The sequence below is a fragment of the Protopterus annectens genome, chromosome 14.part0 (assembly GCF_019279795.1).
Source record: "Protopterus annectens isolate FY-2018-M chromosome 14.part0, PAN1.0, whole genome shotgun sequence".
In the NCBI taxonomy this organism is placed as follows: Eukaryota; Metazoa; Chordata; order Ceratodontiformes; family Protopteridae; genus Protopterus; species Protopterus annectens.
Window position 1 is genome coordinate 644,644,150 of NC_056748.1, and position 20,910 is coordinate 644,665,059.

General features: G+C 37.8%; 1 protein-coding gene across 2 annotated transcripts in view; it reads right to left on the reverse strand.

The window, feature by feature from the left end:
* The window catches only part of ARID5B (AT-rich interaction domain 5B), a 707,673-nt gene that overhangs the window by 165,093 nt on the left and 521,670 nt on the right, over nucleotides 1–20,910 (reverse strand). For both annotated transcript variants that reach the window (XM_044056388.1, XM_044056389.1), the window contains one exon: nucleotides 16,397–16,449. In XM_044056388.1, the coding sequence (XP_043912323.1) occupies nucleotides 16,397–16,449 (53 nt within the window). The remainder of the gene's footprint in view (nucleotides 1–16,396; nucleotides 16,450–20,910) is intronic.

A 20,910-nucleotide genomic window follows, 5' to 3' on the forward strand; every position in this document is an offset into this window, starting at 1 on the left:
TAACCGACACCCAGCTATGAGCTGTTAGAAATTCTCTGAGCTAGTATGTACTGAAGCTTACGTAAATAAGTGTATAATCAGCTTGAATGTCGTGCTAACACTGTATGCAAACAGCTTCTATTCCCTGGATGTATTATTTGTTTCTGCAATTTGTCTCAGGTTATGGGAAAAAGGTCCAGTCTATCTAACTCCTTAAAAAAGTAAATAAATGCATGTATGCATTAAAACAAATCCTCTCTTGTACTGTGAAGTATTCAGTTTGCATCCTTGTTCTTTTTTTGTATCCTTTCCTATCCACCTCTCAATTATTTTCTCACAATTTGCTATCCCAAATTGCGCTTTTGTTCATTCCCTTAGCCAACTATAAAATGTTTCACTATCTTTCTTGTCTTAGTCTTGTGACAGTTTTTTCTGGTATTATTGACTGTGTTTATACCTCTGTTTCCTTATATTGCCTAAAGGCTGTACATTTTTCCAATCCTTTCATGCTACCTTACTTGAAAACTATGTTTATTTCCTTTTGATTGCTTTTCAGCTTCACAAAAAAGTTTGCCGTTTCTGTGATGGCAGTTTTTTATGTATTACTGGCGTTTATTCATATTACTTTTAATTATGTCTAGCAGAACTTTGCAGCAGTACTGCCCTATGTTAAAGCTTTCCCTATGGAGAAATTCAGATTTGTAATGTATATTGGGCAGGGCTTTGCAGCAAAGGCAACTGAGAATAACATTGTTTCTTGTCCACTGTACATTCTAAACTTTTGGCCAAATGCTGACATCATGCCCATTCAGTCCCCTACAGGGTAAGTGCGAATCACAGCATAGTTGTCAGCCATCATTTTTTTTTACTTCAGGCACTACCCCCCCCCCCCCCCCACACACACACACACACACAATACCCCACCACTGCACATGCCTTAGTAAATTTAAGGTGTAGGCCTGCAATGGAGATGGGAATGTCACTCAATCATATAAGTGTAACACCTCTTCAAACAGATGTGTTAAGCCTGTAAGTGGATAGCGCCTGATCATTTTCCGATCCTCAGTGGGGATGCAAGGATTGGCAAAGCGCCATTACGCCACTATTCCATGACACTCTGCCTCTTTATTTCTCTTCCAAACCACATGGCGCTTCAAATATGTAAGTAGCTAATTCAAGATGGGTTACCTGGCTCAGGGCCACCACACCATCAATTGCTCTATCCATCCATCTTTCCTTCTACCCTGCCATGCTTGCAGTCATTGCTGTCTTCTACGAGTTTTTGAAAAGAGTAGTAGTTGTACTACTGGTTCCCCTTTCATTACATTACAGGGAATTCCAGAGTATATTACTGCATTATTTACCTTTAGCTTTTGGAGTTGTTTCACTGCCATATCCTTTATGAAAGGACTAGGGTTATTTTCAAATTGTCTTCCACTTCAACTTACTAAAAGTGACAAGTGTCTGTTCTCCTAGTAACAGCTATTCACTTACATGTTGTCTTTCAGTATTCCTTTCTGACCATACACTGCTTTCTTAACCCTTTCTTTCTTTTTTTCATCTGTATGCATCTATTAAATGTTTCAGCATCTTTCTTGACTTAACTGCTTTTTTTTCAGTTTGTGGAACTTTACTTTTTTTCTGACTGTATTATTGACTGTTTTCTTCCTTAGCTTCCCTTCAAATTTCCTAAATGCTGCACATTTCTGAAAAATCTTTCAAACCACCTCATTTGAGCACTGCAGTGCTTTTTGCATTACATCAACATGCACATCTGTTTCACACTCAGTTTTGCCATGTCTACAATGGCAGTTTTAAGTTTTACCACAGCTCATTCATACTAACTTCCTTCACATCTGCCAAAGATTTCTTGAGACACTACCCATTGCCAGAGTCTTCTTTCCTGTAATTCAAAAGCCTCACTTATATTAGGCACGTCTCTGTAGCTAAGCAGAATGTGAACCACACTATTTAGTATTCATTTACTCATGGACAGCTGCCTACTTCCAGGTGCACTTCTTCTTCTACGCATTTTTAAGAACAATGAGTCCAAAATTGCTCTAAAAGTTTTACAACTATCACTCTGAGGCCTTCTCACTGTAGGACACCAAAATTATTTTTTGGTACCCTTCATCATCCAGACAGCCATCCCAGTGCGCCACACCTATTGCTGGGTCTGCTGGCTGCTCCAGTTCACTTCATGTCTTTAGCAAAATATATGCCGGGGCCAGTGTAGATCCTAAGGGTGTCCCAGGGGTCAGTGTTGTTATTCAATCAGTCATGGGTTTTCTTATGGCCTACCCATGCCTTCTTTCTTCTTGGTGTCAGTGGTTACATATGAAAAGTGGACATTCAGTGCCTATGGTAATGTTACGGTGTACTGTCCCACTTCCGCAGCAGCTCAGGCATGACACCGTCCACCTCCTTATTTGACCAAGTCTCCAGGGACACCAACACTGTTCCTGTATTTAAATGTGGCTGTACAAGGTGTTCTCAATATATCCATCACTTTCTGCCATACTTAGGATATGCCTTACCCATTTTCTTGTATTTTGTCTATTCATGACAAGTTCTGTGTTTAATCCTTATGAGAAGTGCATTGTCATTTCTAGTCTACAGTGTGCCTGATGGCATGTCCTCTCCAGCTTAGTTTACTATGTTATTTTCTCTCCTTAATCTCTTCTCTTACATTCATTTTAATTAAGACACACAGCCATCCACTTTTCTTTTCTGTCCTTGTTTTCTAGGCATTTTTACTTCCTAGTCATTGCTTGTATGACAATTTTAAGTCACTGCCACAATACCAAGACACTGTTTTTCCCAAATGTGTAAGTGATGATACCTATTGCCTTCCATTTTACTTGCACCTCACCCTTATTGATAGATAGTGTACCCTTCCTCCTTCATTATAATTATCCTTATATGGTTTACTTAATGGAATATATATTATAAAGTAGTTGGATAATCTAGGATTTCACTGCTGCTTTGGTTTCCTTTTCTCTTGGCTAGTTAAATGCTTGCTGATGAAACAGTTAAACATAATGCCTAAATAAATGATTTTCAAAGTCACATAAAGGTGGTGCCTCTGAACAGTAAGCAACTTTGTAAAAGGCATAAAATTTCAACTGACTTCAAATGGCCTGAAGGCACTTTAGCCTTACCTTGAAATACAAGCTTCCAAAATCTCTATCTTATGAGTTTTGTTTTGTGACACATGAGTAAGTAATGTGAATCCCTAGTTAGTGTATACATGATTCAAAAAGAAGAGGGAAAAATAGTTTCATCAACATTATCACCCAAGAGTTAAAATCAGTAGTAATATGCAATCTATAGGTGAATACCAAGCTAACTGTCCTGAAGGGCCATTTTAGGCCTAGGGAGTAACCCGAGGTCAGAATCAAACCTTGTGCTTTTTGTCTATAAGGTAAAGAACTTAACCATTATGCCACACTTGCCATACCCACACTTACAATGCATTTACCTTATGTTATTGTTAAGGCAAAAGAAATAACTTTTTTTATTATTTTTTTTTCCAAATGTATTGGGCTTCTAATACTGTGATGGGAATGGATCCCATTCTTGGTTCAGGGTATGACTATGAAATTATTATTGCTTCAGTCTTTGATGTTAGCCAAGAGAGCTGTTCTCAGCACCTGGAATGTACTCAGAATTATCTTTTTCTTCACTTCATAAGGGGTTACGTAAACTGGTAACATATTTAATTATGGTTGTAGAGTCTGTTTTATTAGACCTACTACCATTAAACCTGTTTCAGTATCTTTAGCGCATGCTTCTTTCATTATTTGGTATTTTACGACTTTGCAAATCTCAGTGCATAAGACAATATAGCAATTACAATGAGCAATGCTACTTTTGTTTTTTTTTTCTTGGACTTCTATATCGAGTTTTCTTGCATCTACTTTCTTCTGTTGGTATTAAGTGATCCTATCTGATCTGAACTTCATCACTGTCAATTACGCTTTGTGGTTCATGTTTCCAATCCTTCTCGGTTACCTGTATATTGTACTCTCTATTTAGATGTGTGGATATTTGTGTAGATGTTGTCTATTTAGATTTTTCCAGTGCTTTTAACTAAGTTAAGTACAGAATCTTAATTTCCAAACTAAATAAAGAATGGTACATTCAGATATTACAATAAAGTGTATTAAAACTTGGTTAAAAACAAGAAGACTTTCAATGATAAAATCAAAGATGAAAGAGGAAACCTGTGGCAAAAAGAAACCTGCAAACTGAATTTGTCATGGATCTATAAAGGGTCCATTCTTTTTTACATTTTACATCTGAGATATATTAAATCGGATGACCTGATACATGAGTTATAAAGATATCATAAAGGTGGGCTGCATTATAAATAACAAAGAAGATGCACTGAAACCGTACAAGCACATCTGGATACAACGTAGATGTGTGTGTGTGTGTGTGTGTGTGTGTGTGTGTGTGTGTGTGTGTGTGTGTGTGTGTGTGTGCGTGTGTGTGTGTGGGGGGTAAAAAGTTTATATTAGATAAAAAGAATTTTAACATTAAGTAGATAATGGGAAAGAACAAAACTGAAAATACCAAAACATGTGGGAATACTCACACAAAACAACAGTTTCTGGAGAGTCGATATATTCAGTATCAGCAAAACAAACAAACATTTAACAGCCATATTAAGACTTTTCTGCCCAAGACTTATGAAAGCTTTACTGCAAAATAACAATAACCTAGTATGGAGAAATCTAGAATGCAGCTGCTCATAACCACCAACAGTTTGGAATTTCTTTGTATTTCTGTAGTGTCTTGGTGTTTTCATATAGCTTGCCATATAATTTGTATTTATACTTCATCAATGTTTTCATATTAGGTCTAATCTGATACAATTATTTAAACTGTAGATGTTTTTTCTATTATTTTGAAGATTGTAAAATTATTGTTCTTAAAATGTTTTGCAATAACTTTGGAGCTTTTCTCCCCAGGCCTCTGCTGAAAATCCTACCCAGTTGGACTTTTTTGGTGATCAAATGTCAACAATAAAAAATAAATAAATAAGCACAATTTCTTGCAATGTAGTTTCTGGAAATGGTGTGTCCTTGCTGGCCTTATCAGAACTATAGCTAATTGAATATTATTCTCTCACACATGTAGGTAAATCAATATAAATGTGGTCTGCATTCAGAATAAAAGTGTATGTCCATGGTAATCTGCTAATGTGTTTTCGCAGGAGTGTTGGTAACCCAGGTTTAGACAGCTAAGCAGTGGGCTGTTGAGATGTCAACCTTGACTGGTGATACTGGTCAGCCAAAACTGTCTCTATCATATTGGAAGAGGGCAAGTTACAAAGTGTAATACTTGATACTTTGCTCTTTTAATGACTCTGAGGGTACACAGCCAACAAAACTGGGCAGTGTTATACAGTGGATATAAAAAGTGTACACACCCCTGTTAAAATGCCAGGTTTTTGTGATATAAAAAATGAGACCACAGTAAATCATTTCAAAACTTTTCCCACCTTTATGTGACCTATAACCTGTACAATTCAATTGAAAATAAATCTGTTAGGGGAAAAAATATAAAAAATAAAACGTACAATAAGCTGGTTGCATAAGTGTGCATACCCTTAAATTAATACTTTGTTGAAGCACCTTTTGATTTAATTACAGCATTCAGTCTTCTTGGGTAGGAGTCTACCAGCATAGCACATCTTGACTTGGCAATATTTGCCCACTCTTCCTTGCAAAAGTGCTCCAAATCTGTCAGATTGTGAGGGCATCTCTTGTGCACAGCCCTCTTCAGGTCACCCCACAGATTTTCTATTGAATTTAGATCTGGGCTCTGGGTGGGCCATTCCAAAACTTTAATTTTCTTCTGAAGAAGCCATTCTTTTGTTGATTTGGATGTATGCTTGGGGTCACTGTCGTGTTGAATGGTGAAATTCCTCTTCATCTTCAGCTTTCTAGCAGATGCCTGAAAGTTTTGGGCCAAAAGTGACTGGTATTTTGAACTGTTCATAATTCCCTCCATCTTGACTAAAGCCTCAGTTCCAGCTGAAGAAAAGCAACCACAAAACATGATACTGCAACCACCATGCTTCACTGAGAGGATGGTGTTCTTTTGGTAATGTGAAGTGTTGTTTTTGCACCAAACATACCTTTTGGAATTGTGGCCAAAAAGTTCTACCTTGGTCTCATTGGACCATAACACATTTTCCCACATGCTTTTGGGAGACCCGATGTATTGGTTTGCAAATTTTAGCTAGGCCTGGATATTTTTCTGTGTACGAAAAGTCTTCCATCTTCCAACCCTACCCCATAGCCCAGACATGGAAAATACAGGAGACTGTTGTCACATATAGTACACAACCAGTACTTACCAGAAATTCATGCAGCTCCTTCATTGATGCTGTAGGTCTCTTGGCAGCCTCCTTGGCCAGTTTTTCTCTTGTCTTTTCATCAATTTTGGAGGGACGTCCAGTTTTTTGCAACGTCACTGATGTCCCATATTTTCTCTACTTTTTGATGACTGTCTTCACTGTGTTCCATGGTATATACAATACTGTGAAAACTTTGTTGTACCCTTCTCCTGACTGATACCTTTCAACAATTAGATCCCTTTGATGCTTTGTAAGCTCTCTGTGAACCATGGCTTTTGCTGTAGCAGGCAGATGAGTAAATGTCAGAAAAATCTACTAGGACAGCTGAATGTTATTTGTGGTTAATCAGAGCCTCTTTAATTGATGGCAGATGTATACCCAAGAAGACTGAATGCTGTAATTAAATCAAAAGGTGCTTCAACAAAGTACTAGTTTAAGGGTGTGCACACGTACGCAGCCAGCTTATTGTACATTTTTTTATTTTTTATATTTATTCCCCTAACAGATTTGTTTGTTTCTCAATTGAATTGTACAGGTTATAGGTCACATTAAAGGTGGGAAAAGTTTTGAAATGATTTACTGTGGTCTAATTTGTTTTAGATCACAAAAACCTGTCATTTTTAACCTGGGTGTGTACACTTTTTATATCCACAGTAGATGCAGATGCCCTGAGAATATCAGCCTAGAAGCTTAACTGAGTGATCTACTTACAATCATTTTACATTAGCAACACAGCAAGTAACTTGTCAAAAACTGTAAAAGCCCTGATAAGCACTGGCAGCTATATTTGCCCCATTATACTTAGCACTTTCATACCCCACCCCCTAAGCCACCATGGATTTAAACATTGTCAGCAATTAAATAAAAACCAATATATGTGGAGATAAGTGGTTCTGGGGGGTGAACATGAATAGGATTCATTAAGAACTGCATAATAATGATAATAATTATAATACCAACAACAACAACATGAGGGGCTGAGATGTTCCACTAGTGTTTGAATAACAGCTTAAGTAAGCAGATCACTGCATTACATACAATACAAAATGAATCAGTCCAAGGACAATTTATGCACAGCTTCCAGGTAAGCAAAGCAGGTTTGACCAGAAAGACAATTTATGGATATGCATTTAATTCTGAAGATTCTTCTTAAATGTAGCTTAAAAAGCAAAACAGCATTGCTTTGTATAAATTTAAGTGCATCAGCTGTTGGGTTTAAGTGCATAATACCTACCTCTGGTTTATTTTGAAGAAAGCTTTACAAATTATATTCATCCATCTGCATGTATCCCTGTGTAAAAAGTACTAAACCGCTGTTTGTTGACTTTGCTTAACTCTTGAACTGGACTGAGATCATTAAATGTCCTTGCAGAACTAAGATCTGACATGGTTGTACTGAAACAGAATTTGATGAATCAGCGGGAAATATATTTTCTCATATTTCATCAACATAAACAATACTCAAGGAAAAGTATTCCACTGTCAGCAGTAGCAGTCTCCTTTACCCCATTTAGATAAATAACTCCAAGATATCCATATCTTGGAAGTAAAGACAAATTTGTAACCAGATACATTATTTCCAGTGTGAAAAAAATTGCATTCCTTGCCAATCTTCCAATTATTTCATCATGGCCAGCAAGAGATTGATGAATCGTTATTCACTCTTCTTCTTCTTCTTTCGGCTTTTCCCAGTTAGGGGTCACCACAGCGGATCACTTGTCCGCTCATGATTGGCAGTGGAGTTTTTACAGTGTCGAGGTGCCAGCCCGGCGCCCAACCTTCCACAGAAGGCACACACATGCACACACTCACACCTAGGGCCAATTTAGAGTGTCCAATCCACCTACAGCATGTCTTTGGAATGTGGGAGGAAACCGGAGCACCCGGAGGAAACTCACGTGACCACCGGGAGGACATGCAGACTCTGCAAAGAAGGCACCCCAGCTGAGGATCGAACCGGAGAACCTCTTGCCGTGAGGCGGCAATGCTAACTGCTGCACCTAAGACATTCAAATACAGTCACATGCAGGTTACAGCCCTTAGCAATGTTCTGTCAAGGTCACACTCTGAATAGCATTTAAAAGTTTGCCTTCCCTAAAATGATTTCAGGTACAAGTAATCCATACTGACTGATGTTCTGCTGGACATAAAATCTGAGGTGTGAGGTATGGGGTGGAAGACAGACCAGTCTGTCACATGGTACAGAATGTGGAACAGGCCTCACTGATATCACATCCTGGTGGAGACTAAGTGGAAGCACTGTCAGATCTGCAGTGTTTTTATACAGGTAGGGGCACCCATGCAAGGATAAGGCATGGAAGCATTTTTTGACACACTAACATACTGCATACTCACCCACAGCCACTTACTGTCTAGAATGCATGCCAAGATAGAGTACAGTGAGCCTAGCTAATTCACTGATGTCTACACCATGAGCAACCTAAACCCAATAGCTTAGAAGCAAGCCTCACCAAAAACGATAGACAGATTTTAAACATTGCTCTCATAAACTTAGAAAATGTTCAGCATGCATTTTCAGAAGGATATAAAGTTTGAAACTCAAATGTTTTTCATTTCATTAGTGACTTCAGTCCTCAATGATCTGCCATAAAAACACGTATTTTGAAAGGAAGAGACCAGAAGCATGGGGCAAAAATCTGGACAGCTGAGAGATGTACTTAGAAGATTCTGCCTTCTGTAGTATGTCACACCCCATTTGGGGTTACAGGAGTTTTATCCAACTGTACATAGAAGGGAGACTGAAGGTATAATTTAAAATGCATGCTCAATGAAAAGTTAGTGTTGGAGGTGTGCTAAGACGGCAAAAATAATTTTGTTCAGAAGCATTACGTGTTAATAAAAAGGAGTTTATAAAGCACACTTTTTAGCTACCCAAACTGCCACTGTATCCTTAATTGAGGGTAGGATGCTTAATGCAGGATAGAGAACATATGCCAAAGTATTAACATTCTGCTTCACATTTCAAATGGAAGGGATCAGACCGGTGAGGTGGTGTTATATACAGTTAGCCAGGGATGAAATTGTAGCATTTAGGTTCCAAAAAGTTAAGATAACTTAAGATATCCCCTGCCAAGTGGGAATTAAAGCAATTAAGGAGAATTCCTGCAGTTTAGAAGAGGCTCAGAAACGTCCATTTCATGAGGATCATACAAGCAAAAAAAAAAAAAAAGATGATTCCTCAAACCCCTTAGTGGTAAATGCCTTCTTTTATGAAGACAAACTACACAGAATAGCCACACATCAGAGCAACTGTATTGGTATGTGTGACACTGCTGAAATTTACCTGGTCAAAGTACTATTTTTCACACACGATCTCTTACTGGAAGTTATTAGTTTTCAGTTTGTCTCAGGCTGGCTGCTTTAAGGGAGGAAGTGGCTACGTCTTTGTTCTACTGACATCCCATTTCATAAAGGAAGGAATCACACGTGCTCAGAGGCTCACCAATGGAGATGAAATATTACTATCTACATACACTTTGTTAAACTGGATAGTCCCACTAGGTGAATGAACTCATTTCAGAGGAGACTTGAGGTAGTGTTCATATTGACCCATGGAAATTTGGCCATTGCATCAAGGAGCATCTGTTACTCTTTTTGATGGGTGCCATGGGATCTTTTACATCCACCAGAGCTATCACAACCCATGCAGATGAGACCTTGGTTTAATGTCCCATCTGAAGGAAGGACCACAACAGGTGCATTTAAATTTAAGGAAAATTAACTGTCTTATTAAAATATCACATATGTTCTTTGGAATCAACTCTCTCAATAAGCTGCAGTATGTGACTCTATAACCATCAGCAGATTCTCAGAATAACGTTTCATAACTAAATAGTGTAGATCACCTCAGTAAAAGTGGGTATGTCTGAAGGTGGGTCAGCCCAAATAATATGCATCTATGTGTGGGACAGAAATGCTGGGCGATGTCACAGCCATTTCACAGCATTACATAGTCAGATGGAACAGTAACTAGAGCACATGACATTTGTACGGGTAGTGGTGCATTCATTCTTGACCTACTTAAATAAAGTCTCTTAAGACTAGCCATTTAAGAACTCCTAAAATTGAGTCAAGCAGGAGACCTATTTTTGCCTTTAAAAATAACACCTGCATATCTCCAAGAGGAATGACAGATCAGGAGAAATGTGCACCTCATTCATGATCTAAGTCTGTACTAAAATAATCTGTCTCACCTCCTGTGGCTTCATGAATTACAAAAGTTGACCTGGAATAGACTGACACTTCACTGTACATTCAATCTTGTCTCAGAAATGACAGCGTAAGGAATCTAGACTGAAACATGGTAGATGTGAGCCACAGTTCAATATTTAATAAGTTCTGATAAGTTCTGATGAATGATTGACAAGTCAACAGAGCTGATAAGACAGGTGCCGTAGCTTATTTCTTCAGAGCTGATCTTGCATTGCATGGTACTGCCACAAAGGGTGAGCTTTATTTTAGATTTAGAAACATACTAATAAAGAATGCCAGGTTATCTGAATCTGTTAAGTTACAAGTAATAGCTGAGTTCTTTACTGCTGATATAAAATTCATGGATGTCATTTACATTGTTAATGTTCATTTCAGGGATTACCACATCATTATCAATACTACTGGTGTGAGGGGTTAAACGACTAGTAAACCTTACAGAGACCCCTCCAGGACTAGGGTGATGAGTGACATTAGAAAGTTAGGTTAGGGGGGCCACACAGCAGTCAAGAGTCACTACTTCAGCAGTCATATGCGCTTGATTTGCAAATAAAAAAAATGCACGCAAAACGTACACAATTCTAATCTTACTTTTAATTCACTGGACAAGTTCAAAGCCCTAACACATAACATGCCACTAAAGAACCCTCACCAAGTACACCACTGTAATTGTCTCAAATGGTTATTTCCTGGGGTGGGGAGCAGAATTTCGTTTCACAGCTAGACTGTCCAATAAGACCATCATTATTCACAAGGAGGGTCCCCAAGATGTCACTTCTGAAACTATACTCCCAAATTATTTGTAACCCTTAAGGTCACACGGTGGTGTATAATTTAATAATAATCTGTGACTTGGTGTGGGGAATGTTGAATTTATCCATGCATGATTTTAGTTTGATCATATGTTTGAAGCACGAGTGATCAAGTAAAGCCGGTTGTGAAAAAAATGCATCATTACCTACACCAAGGAGAGCATTATTGCTATTAATACAAATGGCATTGTTTAAGGGAAAAATGTCTTACTTTGTGTAAATAATGTCATTGTACAGAAGAAGACTAATGCATCTTCATGACTTCTCCAACACAGGGGACATTTAAGCCATGTACTTAGCAAGCACTCAGCACAGCTGTATATCGGCGGCGCAGTGATACAGTGGTTAGCATTGTCACCTCACAGAAAGAGGTTTTTCAGTTCAATTCTCTTCTGGGATGCCTTCTGAGTGGAGGCTGCATGCCCTCCCTGCATTTGCATGGGTTTCCTCCTGGTGCTCCGGTTTCCTCCCACATTCCAAAGACATGCTCCTGGAGCATTTCTACCCCGGCCTCTGCTGAAAATGGGCCCTGTCCCAGTCTGACTTTCCTCGGTAAACAAATGTTAAATAAATAAATAAAAGAAATATACTTTCCTGTCAGCTGTTGCAGTTGCTGTAGAGACATTTACAGATACAACATGCTGTAAGAAATTACACTGTGAGCAGCTAAAACAGTCACAAGCAAATACTCAACCAAAACATTCTTCCATCAGCTACAGCCCTTTCTTTTGCTATCACAACCCTTCTTAAATCACTTGTGCTTATTTTTCCGTATTGATCCCATGCGTTGTAACCATCTGCTCTTAAGAGCCTGATGCATTCTTTTTGGACCTGTTGAGACTGCAACTACATTTTGTACTGTTTAAGGCAGAATCTCACTATCAGACTGTGGGGACAGAGGAAGATGTCCACTGGTAACTGTAGCTTTTTATTGCTCTGTGGAATCAGCATGCACTTTTTTCAATATTTACAAAGTTTATTTAATTTGTATAAATTTGTTGGCTATAGCACTGTGAAGAAAACAATGGGCTGTGTGCCAGACAACAACGACAACCATTATGATGCATTTAGAAAGAACAGCACAACACACACACACACACACACACACACACACACACACACACACACACACACACACACACACACACACACACAAAGCTTAACAGTGAGTGTTGTGTGTGTAATTTCAAACATATTTAAATATGTATTTGTATTTACCTGTATCCAAAATCTACAGGAGAGGGGAAATAGCCAAGTGCTGCATAATTCTCTGAGGTAACTGGATAAGTTTAGACTTGAAAATCATAATTCAATAAAGAAGTTTTAAAAAAAAAATCATCCTTACACGTGTTAGCCATCCAAGAACTGGCTCCATCTAGTCTGCTTTGCTTAGACATAGAAAACTGGAAACAGTTGCTGCAAATGAGCTAAGAGCAATGGTGAGGAACCTGACTAGTTTAGTTACACCTGCTGTAATAGTGCACTAGACACTTTTCTATTGTTTAGGGCAAGTAATAGGGGTCTAGAACGCCACCGGTCAGAGGCTGTTTGTTTGCCATTTACGAGACCTAACCTGACCTCACTCAAGTCATAACCAACTAATACGGTTATCCATGGATGGCCACCACCATCCATGGAGACTTCAAAGCAAAGGTGTAGAAATGAAGTAGGTTGCCATATCTTTCTTCCATATTACTCACAAGCACACTCATACCTATGGACAATTTAGAGTCTCCAGTACACCAAAGGCATGTCCTTAGAATGTGGGAGGAAACTGAAACAGCTGGAGAAAACCCACAGGAACACAGGAAGGACATGCAGACTTCACACAGAAGGCACCCAAAGCCCAAAATAAGACTGGAGAATCTCTTTCTGTGTACCTACCTATAAATTATATGTTAAATACATTGCTAGAGCATCATCACCTGTCAGATATTTGTGGGAAGCAGCTATATGCAGTTTGAACTGCTCGAAGACATAACCTGCTCTTAACTTCAACAATTACTGGATCCCTGGCTGTATTTGAAAAAGTAAGGGAGATCCTTTACAAAAACACATTTAATGCATAAAACAGGGTTAATTTCACAGCATCATATGATGCGGTTAATTCTACAGCATCATACTCACAGAAATTGACAATATGCATAGTTTCCTCCAAAGTTGTATGCCTTATTGCTGCTTCAGAATCAAAATACACAGGGGGAGAGAGAGAAGTATATACATATACATGGTTTACAATTCCATGTTTGAGACTTGAAAGGTCAAGTCGAGTTGAGTGAACCCTGCACTCCGATGGTCAGGATGTCAAATACCGACATTACCGACTGTCCAAACTCACCCTCCCTTCCAGATCAATGATAGCGCTTCATCCTTGGCCAGAGTGGTACTGAGTTTTGGCATTCAGTATCTTTTTTTGGGTATGATGGTACTCAACCTTCTGAATCTTGAGCAACCAATAGTACATGTACACGCACAGATATATATATATATATATATATATATATATATATATATATATATAGATATATATATAGATATATATATATATTTTTTTTTTGTTCATCACATAATGCCATGTTTGACTTTACAAAAGTTTCACAGTCCCTCCTCAGTCTTCTGCTCTACCATTGCTAGCATCTGCCTGGCTTACATGTCATAGAATGGGGATCCACAAAGCAGGAACTGAGTAGAGAGGATACTAAGTTATTCCAGTTTGCTGCCATCCTCACATCTGCAAAAGTTTTTTAATGCCCTGTGTACTATCCCTCACAATGCCTAATTATATCCTATGTGCGCTGCTGAATAAAGTTAACCACTTGAAATAACAGGACCCTGTATTGAGAGTCCAGTAATGCGATGGGTAAATGGCTGAAAAAGCAGACTTACATATACTAAGTCTGAGATGGCTATTTCTCTGAATATTCCCTTTTCCCCTATATATAGCTATCTGAGAGTTAGTATATGTAAGTTCAGGGGACATGAGTGGCTTGCCTCACATATAGGGGGAGAAGGGTGATGTTGAAGATCAATTCTTGTCCTGCACTTCTGATCTTTTTTCCCCCTCAATGCGTTGGCACTTGATATTTCAGTAGGGAGTCTCCAAGCAAGATATCACTAGTCTTTACTGAAAACTGCCATTCCTCGGCTGGATACCCTACCCTTTAACTACTTAGGTGAGCTTGCAACAAAGTCAGTCAGTTCCTGTCCTGCTGACTGAATTCCCATGAAACAGGTTCATTAATTGAACCTTGATGACCTGAGTCACAGACTGTTACTATGGGATGCAGCCAGGCAAACAGTGATAAAATTCAGATTGCTGAAATGACTGGTTGGATGACTTTCCAATGAAACTGTAGAAAACTCCTCATTTTGGGGAAGGGGAAGTCAGAAGGATACAGAAATTTTCCCAGAATGCAGTATGATGGCCCACTTCCTCCCTGAGCCTTATGGAAACAAAAGGATTATTTAAGTGATGATGAGGGCTGAGACAATATATAAATGATGAACAAGCTCTTCAAACTGGCACACCAAAGTATACATAACCTTTTCATTTTATAAAACATAACATAATAAATAGGATTCACAACACACTTTCTTACTTAATCTCATGTTATATGAAAAAAATTATCTGTAGTTGTGCATGATATAACCACATCACAATACATCCTTTATAGTCAAACTAATTTGATGTCTAACTGATTCAAACTGTAAAATTTGTACTCTCAGCACTTTAATGTTTATTGAGACTGAATGCATGATCTGCAAAGACTTGGGTAGCTTTCTTTATGTCACAAAAGTAAAACTAAGCTCTGAGTGAGAGCCAGATAAACTCGGTATGCACTTTTCTCCTTGGCCAGGGTATAGTTTTTTCTTGGGAAGTTAAGCCCCTCAGTGGTCATCTTAAGCCCCTGGCCAGCATCTAAATTTTAAGACATATCTGGTGTGATTCAGTGTAACTGCATCCACTTACTGGACTGGCTATAGAAACCCCACCGACTCATTAAGCACTACAGTTGAGCTGTTTTACTTAGATAGCTGCAGCACCAGTCTACCTTGCTAAGCAGGAAAACGCTTATTATGCTAAGCACACAAATCCCACTATTAACTGCAGGCTACATTAGGTTTTGTGCAAATGATTTTTATTTCATTGTGTTATTGTTATCCTAAAAGCACGTCTAAGGTCAGCACTCTGCTGAACGAAAATGTATTCTTTTAGTTTAACTGAACCAGCAACACACGGCTAATCTGATCACTGTGTGCAGTGTAAATATTTCCAATGACATCATCTTCCTGTGAAAATTGATTTTTATTACAGATGCCCCCTCACAAACTGCTCTTACAAAGACCGTTCCATTTCTTTTAAGTTTTTTTTCTTAACATTACAATTCACAAAAGCATTTTCTTAGCAAAACAGGTATACTGTAAAAGTGGATACCACTAAGATTTGGTCGGTAAAACATTCAGTACTCATGAAGGAGAATTAGATAAATTACACAGTTCTTCTTAAAGCATTTTGATAACATACTGATTTTATGTTACATATCCTTGTCTAACAAGCACGCACACCCTATATATAAACAAAGATATTGCAATTTACTACTCTTTAAGCTCTGGGTGATTTTTTTCAAAGGTCATATTAATACAAGTCTATATTAGAAGTAGGCAGATGTCAAGTCCAGTGCCAAATAACATTCTGTTTATGAAACCTTGGCTAATGTACAATAACAGGCTATTCTGAGACTCAACATGGGAAAAAATTACAGACGCAACTAATTTCCTTGACAGGGAAAGATTACATATGTTTTCCACTTGCAGTGTTTATGACAAGTTTATAATTTTGCCAAATCTGGATTTAATTGAACAGCCATCTAAAAGTGGTCCAGTAAACCCACAATATGCAGTAGAGCTATTGTAATATCCAGTAAATGACTGTTATTAACATTTTCTTTAACAGGACAGTACACAGTTAGAGGAAACATATGAGTAAGGTTGCTTAATCACTTACTGTGTCATATCCTCCCAGGTTTTGAGCAGCTTGAAACATAGTCCAAAGGTTAACTGTTAGAAGGGACAATAAGCATTTAGATAAGCAATGAACTAGTCAAATCATTAAATCAAATGCACACCAGATTAGTTTATGAAACAATAAATAAAAATAAAATGCTTTCTTAACTAACAAACTAATTTAGTTACATAATACATTCTTTATAACCACCTCTACATTAACCTTTGGATTTAACACAAACTGTTTTGACTGCAACTATTAATGTCAACACAGCTATACTCTTAGTACTACATATCACTGCTATATATCATGTATGCTGTATATCTTTATTGTCTCTACGTATATGCAATCAGGCATAAACAAAAATAAAGAAAACTCACAATTCCTGTGAATGACATTTGTTGTGTATGCACGTATTCAGAACAAGAAATATGACGTGATTCATAGAGTCATTGGTTAGTAATAGGCTTACTGTTCTTGCAGGCCATTTTAACCCTAGCCAATTTCCCTTTGAAATATAAGAATCAGATAACGGCACCTTATATCTATGGGGTAAACACCTTAACCATTATGCCAAAACCCACTCCCTTCAATACAAACAGGATTTCTAGGAACTCTTAAGAGATTAGACTCTTGCTAAATAAGCATAAACTGCAGAAAGACGAATATATTTTGTATGTTACTACTGGTGCATTTAGGATGATTTTCAAAAAAAAAAACATTTCAAGCAAATGTCATGCCAAACAAAAACAAAAATACACTTTTTGAAATGGCATTACAACAGTGTTTTCTTTGGGGTTTAAAACTCCTGTACTGTTTATAATCAACTCCAAGATCAATACACCTTGGGGAAATTGTGATATTCCCTATGCAGTGCCCTCCACTGACCAGTGTGTTTGCCTCCAAACAGCTATAGATCTTGGCCCAAATGAACCACTCTTCTACTAAAAATGATAGACTAAAAGCAATAATCATTGCATGTAAGCAGCCTCTATACTGCCTAAAGCAGTGCAGCAACATCACAACCTAAGTGCAAAAACTAGTGCTGCAGATGGGATAAAATGTAATTGTCTACACATTGTGGAAAGGAGTGTTTCAAATTCAGCCCAACAGAAAAAAATCAAATATATTTCCTGGGTCTAAATACTGTCCCTTTCACAAAATCATTAGAAACAAAATATGAAATAACAGGAAGTTCACCATAGCTGTTATGTGCGTAACAATTACCAACTAGATTACTCATAACGGCTTTAAGTATTCCTCCTTTTTGGAATAAATTTATCTAGTCTATGTTCTCCAGACATACTCCCCTTCACTACTGGATGGTAGGTAAATCTCATCACAAATGGTCTGCATCACTGTTTTTAACTGTTGTCTGCTACCCTTAAAGTTAAAGCAAGATCTGGAGGGATTCATTAGCTAAAAATAAAATGATAGGAGATGTGTATGTTACAATGCAATGTCTGAATGCAGTAAGGAAAAAATACAGGCCTATACATTCTCCAACTGACTACTGACCTTTGCAGAAGGCTTACTTCACTTGCTGGTCTTCCAAACCCTAAGTTAATCTCCAAAGCTAGGATGGCAAATTCTTGCAGAGTTGTAATTCTTATGCAGGAATAAGCCAATCACTTTTTAATTTATTTTCAGTGCCCTTGAACCATACATATATGGCCTCAATATTTTGTTTTTATTTTGTTTTTATAATATTGACTATTCAAGATATAAAACATGTTATAATAATTTTAACTTATATCAGGAAATACAAACATCATAGCACAGCTGGAATCAAAACATAATGAAGTGTTAAACTAATAGGATGTTTGTTTGGAAACTTGTCTTAAGTTTCAAATTGTAAATTCCAAATTTAAGAAAATACCTCAGTTTCATTTCTTCCGAATTCAAACAGTTAGAATTTTAGCCAAACCTTGTAATTGTTTTTAATTATACACATATATAACTGCTGCTGCAATCAGAACCGGCTGCTATTATGTATGCAAATAATTATGTAGAACATGCATCTAGTGCATGCAGCGCCATGATAACGCTCAAAAAACAGTTAAATAATACTATGGTTAGGTGCTACTACAAAGCAAGACCCAACCTTACAAAGCTTAGAAGACTGTTAAGCACCCCCACATGCACTGTTAATATCAAGTCTGCAGTAAAAGTAGAAAGTGCTGACCAGAAAACAACAGCAGCAGGGTAAAAAATGGCTGTTTCAACTCCCGTTCCTGCCTGCTGTCTACTAAAGTATACCCAGTACTTTGGTTACAACTGCTTCCCTTACACAAGAAATGGCCCCACTGTTGTAGAAGGAAGTAGTAGTCCATAAACATCACAAAAATTGATTGGCCACAAAAGAGCCATAAAGATGATAAAGTGGACTACTGAGAATAAGAAAAAAATTATGTATTGTTACTATTATGCAAGAAGCCCAGAATTTCCAGACAGAAGATACACAAAAAGATTAAGAGAGAAATTAGAGGAAAGAAAAATACTTGCACAAGAAAATCTGTGACACGCTTCATGTAAAAAATTGGGCTGTTTGGAAAAAGAAGCAACTGAGGAAGTGTGAAAATATAAAGAACAAAATCTAGAGATTTTTGAAAGGTATAAAAAAAGAAATATGAATATGGGAAAGAAAGAGAGATCTAATATGGTGCAATATTTTTGCAAAGAAAAAAGCCAAATTAATCAACACAAAAAAAACAGCCCCAAAGATATTCAAAAAGAAATACAGGCAAAGGCACCCAGATATGGACAATTTCACAATACAAAAAATAATATCACAAAGAGGGAATGTAGAACAGAAGATTCACTGTTAGATATGCCCACCTACTGTTCCTCCTAGCAGTCCATGCATTGTGTTGACAAAGGCATCCCCCGCACACACACTCAGACCCCTATGTACATACATACACTCCCAGACATTCACACACACACACACACACACACACACACACACACACACACACACACACACACACACACACGCACACATGCACACACTCACACACACACACACACACACACACACACACACACACACACACACACACACACACACACACACACACACATGCTCCTAGGAATTACAAGTCCCACCGTATGCACTCATACTCATGAAAACACTCACATGTACACCTGACTGCATGCTCCAACATGCATTATACACACATACAAAGTAAATATCCATTGCAGACACACACGCACATATGCACTCATTCAGCATTACTCATGCCCCTACAAATGTACACACACATCCATATACATACATTCACAATGGCACCCCCTTCCTTAAACCTCTGCTGCACTTACCTCTACCAGGAGTATTCCCATAGGAAGGAAACGGTAAGCTTCATTGTTTCCTCTTATCACACACAGTCAGGACAAAAAATAGAACCAGTGTAAAAAACAGAAGCTGAAGTTATGGAATACCTGCAAAGTGAAGGATTTAATGTAGAAAGTCTAACACAGGTTATATCACAGCATGATGGAACAAGAAGTCTCCCAAGTCAGGAGGAGCAGGAAACATCAGAAGAAGAAATATGGACATGAGAAAGAGAAAGAGATTTAATATGGGGCAATACTTATGCAAAGGAGAAATCACAACTAATCAATGCAAAAAGAGCAGCACCAAAGATATCTGAAGAGAAACAGAAGCAAAGGGATCCTAATATGGAAAATTTTAAAATACAAAAAATAAGAAAACAAAGATGAAAAGTATAAAAGAGGATCAGTAAAGGAGACCTTAAAGAAATAGAAATTGAGGTTATGGATTACCTGCAAAGTGAAGGATTTAGTGTAGAAAATCTCAAATTGATAACATCACAGCAGGACAGAGCACTGGATCCCCAAATTAAAGAGAAACCAGAGGAGCAGGAAACATCTAATCAGTTGCCATAGGAAGATATTTTGGAGCCTCCCACAGGAAAACAGTGCAAAGGTTCAGTTGGAGCTATACAGCAAAGGAAGAACAGAAAACTGTGGCAACTTTGACACAGTCATTGCTGTGGAGTGACAGGGCAGTGAGTTCCCATATGAAAGCAACGGATGGCAGGGTGAAACTGAAGAGAATGTGGCACAGGAAGATGCTCTAGAACTTTCTATAGAATGCTCACAGGAAATGGAGAACAAACAATGTGCCCTCAGTTTAGAAGAAAATGATCTAAGAGAAGAGTTACTTGATTTAATAGAGATAGACAGACATATTAAGATCAATGAAAGAAACAGACTACAGAAAGTCAGAAGTCTGAGAAATAAATGAACACAGTAATTAGGACTGTTCACAGAGATTAATGCGATATAACAAAAGTAAACATGATATATTACTGAGCAGCTTAATAATAGATAAAGTCTTACCACAAAAACAGAGGGTAGTAAGGGAAAAGAAGGGACAAAATGAATGCCGTCATGGAAGTATCGAATACAGAAAATTATAAAGCAATTAAGACAAGAAGTGTCAAGGTTCAGGATCTATCCTGCACTATCACAAATAATAAACTAAAAAT